General features: G+C 43.7%; 1 protein-coding gene across 1 annotated transcript; it reads left to right on the forward strand.

Moving 5' to 3' along the window:
- Window positions 1–5,548: 5,548 nt before the first annotated feature.
- LOC121579920 (non-POU domain-containing octamer-binding protein) lies at window positions 5,549–10,567 on the forward strand. The gene is made up of 10 exons (XM_041894917.2): window positions 5,549–5,669; window positions 6,258–6,384; window positions 6,476–6,669; window positions 6,957–7,258; window positions 7,367–7,462; window positions 7,625–7,821; window positions 8,062–8,249; window positions 8,507–8,537; window positions 9,878–9,978; window positions 10,177–10,567. The coding sequence occupies exons 2-10, from the start codon at window positions 6,258–6,260 to the stop codon at window positions 10,276–10,278; spliced, it is 1,338 nt and encodes a 445-aa protein (XP_041750851.1). The 5' UTR covers window positions 5,549–5,669; the 3' UTR covers window positions 10,279–10,567.
- The last annotated feature ends 317 nt before the right edge of the window (window positions 10,568–10,884 follow it).

Genomic DNA, 10,884 nt, shown 5'->3' on the forward strand with positions numbered 1-10,884 from the left:
GCTTGGGGATAGAAGCTGTTTAGAAACCTCTTGGACCTAGACTTGGCAGTGATCCAACCAGTCAGGATATTCTCGATGGTGCAGCTGTGGAACCTTTTGAGGATCTGAGGACCCATGCCAAATATTTTCAGACCATCCTTACTGGCACCAGGTCCATCCTTACTGGTACCAGGTCCAAGGGCTGCTCCACATCACTGGAAGGGACACTTCCTTCTTCGTTGTGTGGACCACCAAAGCCTCCATCACCATCCCCATCCAGCGTAACGACCTCTGGCAGACTCATATTGCTTGACTAGAGGTGTTTTCCAAGGACCAGATGCTCCCAAAGTCCCCCCGAGTGAGAGAGGGAGTACATCACTTCCAGCAGATCTCCTTGCTGAGGGTGGCATTTATCATGCACGGCTTCTCGCGGGGTGAGCCTGATGTTCCGCATGTCACACCTCATGTCTAAAACATGGGGAAAAGGGGACGTAGTATTTTTCGATACATCTACAAATTCAATGTTTTACACATTGTATCATTTGATGCGTTTGTGTTTTGTATGGGGAAAACATTGAGCCCACAAGTCCTTTGTGAGCTAGCTAGCCAACTTTAGCTAACGATCTAACCAAGGTGCCTAACTAGCTAGCCCAACAGGCAATACTTAGCTATCAAGCTAGTTAACATTAGTTCACCGTTTATGTAGTCAGACTTTTCTAAGTGGTGACATGCTAGCTAACCAACTATCCTTGCCATGGTGCTGTCCTAACGTTAGCTAGCAAATCTGACAACACGAATGGTGAGTTAACGTTAACATTTTACATTTCCGTCATTTAGCAGACGCTCTTATCCAGAGCGACTTACAAATTGGTGCATTCACCTTATGATAGCCAGTGGGACAACCACTTTACAATTATTTTTTTTTTTTTTGGGGTGGGGTAAGGGGTGTGTGGTGGCCGAACAATGCTGCTGAGATGCTGTGTTGACAAGGAATCCGCTGACACTGTACTTGATTATAACTTTTATTACATCAAGGATTTCAGCATAAATTTACAGATTTCTGCAGAACAACTAACCCAATCTCAAATATGATTATTCTCTTCATCCCTTTGTTCAAACATGGTATATATCCTATGTAACACAAAATGGCGTATTTTGAATAGACCAATCCCTGGCCTCCACATATCTCCATGTCCACTATCTTAGGGGGCCCCTATAGTAACACTTTCTTGATGTTGCCGTTCCCCTCACAGCTCCGTAGGCAAGCACCATGGTCTTGTAGCAGATGTGAGCTTCAACTGGAAGCCAGTGGAGTGTGCGGAGGAGCACTTGGGAAGGTTGAACACCAGACGGGCTGCGGTGTTCTGGATGAGTTGTAGGGGTTTAATGGCACAGGCAGGGAGCCCAGCCAACAGCGAGTTGCAGTAATCCAGACGGGAGATGACAAGTGCCTGGATTAGGACCTGTGCCGCTTCCTGTGTAAGGCAGGGTCGTACTCTGCGAATGTTGTAGAGCATGAACCTACAGGATCGGGTCACCGCCTTGATGTTAGCGGAGAACGACAGGGTGTTGTCCAGGGTCACGCCAAGGCTCTTTGCACTCTGGGAGGAGGACACAACGGAGTTGTCAACCGTGATGGCGAGATCATGGAACGGGCAGTCCTTCCCCGGGAGGAAGAGCAGCTCCGTCTTGCCGAGGTTCAGCTTGAGGTGGTGATCCGTCATCCACACTTATATGTCTGCCAGACATGCAGAGATGCAATTCGCCACCTGGTTATCAGGAGGGGGAAAGGAGAAGATTAATTAAGTGTGTCGTCTGCGTAGCAATGATAGGAGAGGCCATGTGAGGATATGACAGAGCCAAGTGACTTGGTGTATAGCGAGAATAGGAGAGGGCCTAGAACTGAGCCCTGGGGGACACCAGTGGTGAGAGCATGTGGTGCGGAGCCAGATTCAGCCACGCCACTTGGTAGGAGCGACCTGTCAGGTAGGACGCAATCCAAGAGTGAGCCGCGCCGGAGATGCCCAACTCGGAGAGGAGGATCTGATGGTTCACAGTATCAAAGGCAGCAGATAGGTCTAGAAGGACGAGAGCAGAGGAGAGAGAGTTCGTTTTAGCAGTGCGGAGAGCCTCCGTGACACAGAGAAGAGCAGTCTCAGTTGAATGACCAGTCTTGAAACCTGACTGGTTTGGATCAAGAAGGTCATTCTGAGAGAGATAGCAAGAGAGTTGGCTAAAGATGGCACGCTCAAGAGTTTTGGAGAGAAAAGAAAGAAGGGATGCTGGTCTGTAGTTGTTGACATCGGAGGGATCGAGTGTAGGTTTTTTGAGAAGGGGTGCAACTCTCGCTCTCTTGAAGACGGAAGGGACATAGCCAGCGGTCAAGGATGAGTTGATGAGCGAGGTGAGGTAAGGGAGAAGGTCTCCGGAAATGGTCTGGAGAAGAGAGGAGGGGATAGGGTCAAGCGGGCAGGTTGTTGGGCGGCCGGCCGTCACAAGTCGCAAGATTTCATCTGGAGAGAGAGGGAGAAAGAAGTCAAAGCATAGGGTAGGGCAGTGTGAGCAGGAACAGCAGTGTCATTTGACTTAACAAACGAGGATTGGATGTCGTCAACCTTCTTTTCAAAATGGTTGACGAAGTCATCCACAGAGAGGGAGGGGGGGGGGGATTCAGCAGGGAGGAGAAGGTGGCAAAGAGCTTCCTAGGGTTAGAGGCAGATGCTTGGAATTTAGAGTGGTAGAAAGTGGCTTTAGCAGCAGAAACAGAGGAAGAAAATGTAGAGAGGAGGGAGTGAAAAGATGACGGGTCCGCAGGGAGTCTAGTTTTCCTCAATTTCCGCTCGGCTGCCCGGAGCCCTGTTCTGTGAGCTCGCAATGAGTCGTCAAGCCACGGAGCAGGAGGGGAGGACCGAGCCGGCCGGGAGGATAGGGGACATAGAGTCAAAGGATGTAGAAAGGGAGGAGAGGAGGGTTGAGGAGGAAGAATCAGGAGATTGGGCAGAGGGAAGAGATGATAGGATGGAAGAGGAGAGAGTAGCGGGAGAGAGAGAGCGAAGGTTGCGACGGCGCATTACCATCTGAGTAGGGGCAGAGTGAGTAGTGTTGGAGGAGAGTGAGAGAGAAAAGGATACAAAGTAGTGGTCGGAGACTTGGAGGGGAGTTGTAGTGAGATTAGTAAAAGAACAGCATCTAGGTAAAGATGAGGTCAAGCGTATTGCCTGCCTTGAGAGTAGGGGGCGACGGTGAGAGGGTGAGGTCAAAAGAGGAGAGGAGTGGAAAGAAGGAGGCAGAGAGAAATTAGTCAAAGGTAGACGTAGGGAGGTTAAAGTCACCCAGAACTGTGAGGGGTGAGCCATCCTCAGGAAAGGAACTTATCAAGGCGTCAAGCTAATTGATGAACTCTCCAAGGGAACCTGGAGGGCGAGAAATGACAAGGATGTTAAGCTTGAATGGGCTAGTGACTGTGACAGCATGGAATTCAAATGAGGAGATAGACAGATGGGTCAGGGGAGAAAGAGAGAATGTCCACTTGGGAGAGATGAGGATTCCTGTGCCACCACCCCGCTGACCAGATGCTCTCGGGGTATGCGAGAACACATGGTCAGACGAGGAGAGAGCAGTAGGGGTAGCAGTGTTTTCTGTGGTAATCCTTGTATCCGTCAGCGCCAAGAAGTCGAGGGACTGGAGGGTAGCATAGGCTGAGATGAACTCTGAACTCTGCCTTGTTGGCCGCAGAACGGCAGTTCCAGAGGCTGCCGGAGACCTGGAACTCCACGTGGGTCGTGCGTGCAGGGACCACCAGGTTAGAGTGGCAGCAGCCACGCGGTGTGAGGCGTTTGTATAGCCTGTGCGGCGAGGAGAGAACAGGGATAGACAGACACATAGTTGACAGGCTACAGAAAATGGCTACAATAATGCAAAGGAGATCGGAATGAAATGAACTAAACATCTGGGAAAGCGAGAGAGCGGGGCCTCCCTCACTTACGTTTCACTGAAACACCCAAATATAACTCTCCCAACTTCCACCTCAGAAACTATAATTGTTGTAAACTACAGCAGTTCAATGTTTTCTAGGAATAGACTAACTTAGTTTATTCAGCTAGCTAACTTGGTACAGTATTCTTCCATGAAAACCGTCCAGGGCACCGAATCCTATGACACCACAGCCAATTAGCATGCCAGCCTCCAACAACACGGTTTAGCACCAATACTCGGCCACAACAAACCACCAGTGTGTCAACACGCCAAGCAGATCATTCGTGTCTGTGACTTGCTAGTTAACTAGCTAACGTTAGCTAAATATCCCTTCCCTGGTGGGCTAATGATAGCTAGCATGTCACCACGTGAAAAAGTATGACTACCAAACCGTGAGCTAACGTTAACTAGCTGGCTAGCTCACTAAATACTTGCCAATAAAAATATCACAACAGTCATTATGCTAGCCTATGTTGGTTTTCTTTTTACTTGTAAGGACCGGTGGTTATTTAGCAAATTTTCACAAGCACCTAGCTAACCACAGATCTTTGACCTAACCGAAACAGCTTGTTAGCAACTAGCAAACAGGGTTTACCTTATCACACAGTTCTAGCGATGCCTCTCGATTACAGAGGTGGGAAAACGATAAAATGCATGTGTGCTTATCCGAGTAGTGGCGTCAGATCAACGGAGAGACCTAAGTTTAGCTAGTTCACTACAAAGGCCAGAGGGTAATTCTAGTAATAAAAAAATGCTAAGGTAGCTAGCTAGGTAATTTGAAAAATGCTAAACAAGAATACACACGAGTAATACACAATATCAAACTAAAAAGGCTATAATATCTACTTTCTAGGTTACTGCATGGATAAATGTGCCTTGAGGGATGACGTCAAAGCTTGCGGCAAGATGTGAAGTTCTGTATGATAGCCACATTAGCATTTCATTTTTGTGGGGTAATTACAGGCGACTATAATGATAAAAGTGACCTTGTCCGAGAGAGATTTGCACGGTTATCAAAACATCACGCCTGGGTAAGCCTACATGGAACATCGCCCTTATTTTAAGTGTTTCTAAAAAGTAAAATAAAAACTATGGGGAAAATGAATTGTCGAAAAACGATTGGAACCGTTTCCCTGTTTGAATGCTAGGTTTTATGGGTATTATGACTCATACTGCGGTACAGTGGAGCAAAGCAGGTGTACCCATCAATATGTGCTGTGATTTGTTGATTCAACTCAACTGACATTACAAAAAAATACATTCAATTGCGTTAAAAATACATTAAATTGCATATCACACCAGTTAACATTATTTGAATGAACATTCTACATTACATGGAAATTATTGCATCATAATACCAGGCAGCCATTGCGAGTGTACCCATGAGTTTACCAGTCAAATTGCCAGGGTTAGAGGTTCCAAAATCCGTTCTATTCATTATATTTTTATGGTCATTATTTTAAGATCTCTGACAAAAATCAAGGAATGATCAAAATCGAATATGCACCACTCAGATTGTTAGATTTGTTCTTCTCTATATAATTAACGGGAATTCTTCCAATCACTGCATGTCTATCTTACATCCGCCTTCTCCCAGTCAGCCAATCTGCTTTCACAAGTGGAATCAAGGTTGTTTGTGAAATCCATTCTCTATTTGTAAAGAGCGATTTTCCATTCTACGTGTGTTGGAATCCCAAAACATTTATTTTATAAAGGTATGAAAAAGTAATAGTTGAATATGCAAAAATGTTGCTTTCATCTGAGAAGTTGCTTATATTAGCTAACTAGCAATATGTTGCATACATTTGCTAGGAACAAAACTATTGTGCTAGCTATGTTAGCTTCGTGGTGAGGATGGTTAGCTTAGGTAAGTAGCGAAATTGCTAGCCAGCTTCACATAAGTAGCTAACCGTTAGCTAGCTAACATGTTTTAATTCGTTAGCTAACTAACAGATTGTTTCAAAATGTATGTTGGTTGGCTAGCTGTCTTGAACTAGTTAGCTAGCTATGCTAGCTAGCAAACAAAGGTGGCTTTCAAATGTTGGTAACGTTACTGTACAGTAGCTAACGTTAGCTAGTTGATTTATGTACTGTAGATCGCATTTCGTTACCTAGCCAATGGTAGCGCTCAACGCCACTCTTTACCATCTACTATTTGCTTGTTAAACGTTAGCCAAAATAGGTTAGCTACAGCGTTCCTCTGGCTTTGAAATCTCTTGCATCCTCATGCATTTTTTGACCGATGGTGTTAGCTATGAAATCCATGTAGTGACTCTGTTAATGACTGATGTCCTTTTTGTTAGATGCAAGGAAACCAGGGCCCCCGTGGTGAACAGCAGTATCATGGCCCATCTAGACACCAGATGGAAAACCAGAAATACCCTGGAGCCAACAGCAATGGACAGCATGCAGATGAGCAGGAGAGCCCAAGTAAGATAGGGTTAATTGACTCCTGAGCCCTGTATTGGAAGGAAATGAAATCATACAGTATTAGAGATTCTAATCTTTTGCTTCTCTGTAGATGCGGGAATAACCATAGATCTACAAAACTTCAGGAAACCTGGAGAGAAGACTTACACTCAGCGTAGCCGTCTGTTTGTGGGAAATTTACCAACTGGTGTTACAGAGGCGGAGGTGGAGAAGTTGTTTTCCAAGTATGGCAAGGCAGCTGAGATTTTCATCAACAAGGACAGGGGGTTTGGATTCATTAGACTGGTAAGTAGCTAGTGTAGCGGATGACCAAGTGCTTCACTACTGCCTTCCTGAGATCTAGAAGTACTGTAACCCCCAGATTCAGAATTGCCTTAGCTTTCTGGGTCAGTTATATTGACAGTGCCTCTTGAGTTTTTGTTACAGTGAGGAAGGTCATAAGTTTGCACCCCGGTTGGGGCTGAATTTCCACTCTGTCACAGTAGCATGTTCAAGGGATGGAAGTTATATTCCTCAATCCTAAATGAATGGAAAAGCGTTCATGTTCTTATTTGATCCTTTTCTACCAACAGGAGACAAAAACAGTGGCTGAGATTGCTAAAGCCGAGCTTGATGACACCTCATTCAGAGGCAGACAGTTGCGCGTGCGATTTGCAACACATGGTGCTGCTCTAACTGTGAGGAATTTGCCACAGTTCATTTCCAATGAGCTCCTGGAAGAGGCTTTCTCTGTCTTTGGCCAGATTGAAAGGGCCATAGTTATAGTGGATGATAGAGGGAGACCCACAGGAAAAGGGATTGTGGAATACACAGCCAAGCCTGCAGCAAGGAAGGCTCTGGATAGGTGTGCAGATGGAGCCTTTCTATTGACTGCGTAAGTATCGGGTTGTAAATAAAATAAAAACATGTAATGTTTCAAATGCATTTTGTTGTAATGTTTTCAAAATGGGAGAAGTAATGCTGATTGTTTTCCACTTTTCAGATTCCCCAGGCCAGTGACAGTCGAGCCAATGGAGCAGTTTGATGAGGATGAGGGACTGCCAGAGAGGATTGTTAACAAAAACCAAGTGTTTCACAAGTGAGTAATCATAGTTTTGGGTTTTGGCATACTTTCTCCAAATGCATGGGTCAGAACTGTGCTTAGAACAATCTCACACCATGCTGCCGAAAAGAGGTACAATCCATGACATTTAAGTGTTTCATATTGAGCTGGTTTTCTTGTGTAAAATCTCTCTACCAGGGAGCGGGAGCAGCCACCGAGATTTGCCCAGCCAGGGACATTTGAGTATGAGTATGCCATGCGCTGGAAGGCCCTGATGGAGATGGAGAAGCAACAGTATGAGCAGGTGGACAGGAACATCAAGGAGGCTCAGGAGAAGCTGGAGCAAGAGATGGAGGCAGCCAGACATGAGCACCAGGTTATCCTGATGAGACAAGGTATGTATGGTCTGGGTCCACTCTACAGACACCTTATCAATCCAAGGTTAAGGACACTAATAAACACAAAACAGGCTGTCCTATGGAGAAATGTATGTATTTCTTATAGTGTCTTACCACCAGATTAGCCCAGATATCAATCTCATACACCGCTTGAATGCAATCCTGTTGGCAATTGATTCATATGGTATAGGTCTTTTGACTAGGTTACTAACAAACGGGGTGTTCATCTCATTACAGACCTGCTAAGGCGTCAAGAGGAGCTGAGGAGAATGGAGGAGCTCCATAACCAGGAGATGCAGAAGAGGAAGCAGATGGAGCTGCGTCAGGAAGAGGAACATCGCAGGAGGGAGGAGGAGATGAGGATGCACAGTGAGGAGATTATGAGGCGGCAGCAGGAGGGCTTCAAGGGGAACTTCCCTGGAAATGTGAGTCATTGCTATTTGACACTGGTTAAATACACTGATAAAAAAAAAATATATATATATATCATTATTACTCTATACACAGAAATGAAAGTTGCCTAAATGTTTCTAAGCATCTTTGCAATTGTGTTTGTGGCTGAGCAATCGGAAAAAGGACCATTATTCACTAAAACAATATTTTGGTTGCTTATTCTAAGCTGTCAATTGTTTAATCTATCTGATTAAATAATGCCTTCCTGATGTGTTATAATTTTTCTTAGCGGGAGCAGGAGATGCGGATGCACATGCAAGGTAAGGTTTCCATTAGCTTTCAGATCTTCACTGAGCTATCAAGGGTAGTGGTCACCATGTTATCTAGTATATACAGTGGGGTCTGGAATTATTGGATCCCTTGATAAAGATAAGCAAAAACAAACTGTAAAATAAATAATTATATTGAAAAGAACAAACATTTATAAAATATGGAAAATTATATTTTATACTAATACAATTGCTCAGAGAAAGAGATTGTTTTAACAAGTAATAAATAAATACAAAAAAGCTCAAAGATCAAGGTCACAAATGATTGGATCCTCTGTTTTCAAAACTCCAGCACCCTCCCCTTGCGAGGATAACGACACTGAACCTTTTTCTAAATGTTTTATGAGATTGGAGAAAACATTTGGACCATTTCTCCATACAGAATCTTTCCAGATCCTTGATATCCTTCGTCTGCGGTATGGACTGCCCTCTTCAATTCCAACCACAGGTTTTCAATGGGGTTCAAGTTCGGAGACTGAGATTGCAAGATGTTGAGTTTGTGGACAATTAACCATTTCTTTGTGAATTTGAATGTGTGGTTGGGGTTATTGTCTTGCTGGAAGATTCACTTGCGGACAAGTTTCAGCCTCCTGGCAGAGGCAACCAGATTTATGGCTAGAATGTCCTGGTACTTGGTGCCGTTCATGATGCTGTTGACCTTAACAAGGGCCCCAGGACCATTGGATGCAGAATAACCCCATAAAATCAAAGATCCACCACCATATTTTCCAGTAGGGATGAGGTATTTTCTGCATATGCATTGTTCTTCCACCATTGGTGTGCGTGGCCAAAGAGCTCTATTTTTATGTCATCTGACCATGGCACTGCCTGGAGTTTGCTAAATGGCATTGTCACTCAGATTGGAATCAGTGCTATGGTCATATGACACAAATATAGGTATTTGGCCGCCACGCACACCAGCGGTGGGTTTGGCCTTTGAAAGAACAATGCATATGCAGAAAATACCTCATCCCTACTGTAGAACATTTACATTTTGCGATGGCCATTTGTCTCTGAACTTGAACCCCATTGAAAACCTGTGGTTTGAATTGAAACAGGCAGTCCATAAGCACAGACGAAGGATATCAAGGATCGGGAAAGATTCTGTATGGCGGAATGGTCTAAGATCCCTCCCAATGTGTTCTTTTGACCCCTATCTTTTTTAGATAAAAAAATATATAAACTTGTTAAACAACAATTTTAGCATACAATACAGCTCAGTATTTCTTTATTTTAGTATTTTATGCTCATCTTTATCAAGAGATCTAATAATTCCTGACCCCACTGTATTTTATTGGTTTGCTGATGTGCTGACTTTTGGTTTGGTGTAGGTCAAGGAATAAACAGAAACTCGATGGGTGGTGGTGAAGGAAACCCCAGCGGGCCCATCCCTGGAGCTGCCAACATACCTGCTGAGAACCCCCCTTTAATGGTAATGTCAGAGACATTTTAGAATAACAAACAATATATTTACATACCAAGATGAATGCATTTATTGCGCCAACAGGGATAGGATAACCAAATATGTATTTAATTTAAAAAATGTAAGTCTCATGTAAATATATAGCTGCAAGAGACTCTTTCATTTGTCATTGTCACTCATCTTGCGTGTCTTTTCTGTTTTCTCCAGCAGGGAGCAGGAAACAACAACATGCCCGGAGGAGGCCAGCCTATCTTCCCAAGAGGGCCTGGCCCTGCAGACTTTGGTGCCAACAAGCGTCGCAGATTCTAAAATAGTCAATTAAAGTTTTTTTACTTTTCAAACTGTACTATATTTTAAAATTGATACATGGTATATTACGTTATGTACTGTGAAAATTGCATGGGAAATATTCAGAATGTTTTAGTTTAAAAATAGCATCACGAGTTGGCATTTTCTTATTTCAGATGAATACTGCTTCTGTATAGGCTTTTTTTTTTTATTCCTCAAAACAATGTTTTGTATACCAATAGTAAATGTGTCACTCTCATTCTCTCTCAATAAGCCTTTCTGAACAGTTTTAAATAAAATCTTAATTCCATGGTACTTTTTCATGTGTTTTATTTGTGAGTTAACTGTGTTAGAATGTAATCCTTTCCTTCAAAAGGCTGGGTCAGTGAAGTTGTTGAGAAAGCAATTGAATAGAAGACATAGTGCCTTCGGAAAGTATTCAAACCCCTTGACTTTTCCCATATTTTGTTATGTTTACAGCCTTATTCTAAAATGGATTTAAAAAAAAAAAAATCCTCAGCAATCTACACACAATACCCCATAATGACAAAGCGAAAACAGGTTTTCAGAAATTTTTGCAAATGTATTAATGTTTAAACATACCTAATTTACGTATGTATTCAGACC

This window comes from Coregonus clupeaformis, chromosome 13 (assembly GCF_020615455.1).
Source record: "Coregonus clupeaformis isolate EN_2021a chromosome 13, ASM2061545v1, whole genome shotgun sequence".
In the NCBI taxonomy this organism is placed as follows: Eukaryota; Metazoa; Chordata; class Actinopteri; order Salmoniformes; family Salmonidae; genus Coregonus; species Coregonus clupeaformis.

Coding starts and splice junctions, on each gene's coding strand:
- LOC121579920 (XM_041894917.2), top strand. CDS start 6,258: ATGCAAGGAAACCAGGGCCCCCGTGGTGAACAGCAGTATCATGGCCCA. Junction 8,538..9,877: donor GATGCGGATGCACATGCAAG/GTAAGGTTTCCA, acceptor GGTTTGGTGTAG/GTCAAGGAATAAACAGAAAC. Junction 9,979..10,176: donor CTGAGAACCCCCCTTTAATG/GTAATGTCAGAG, acceptor TGTTTTCTCCAG/CAGGGAGCAGGAAACAACAA.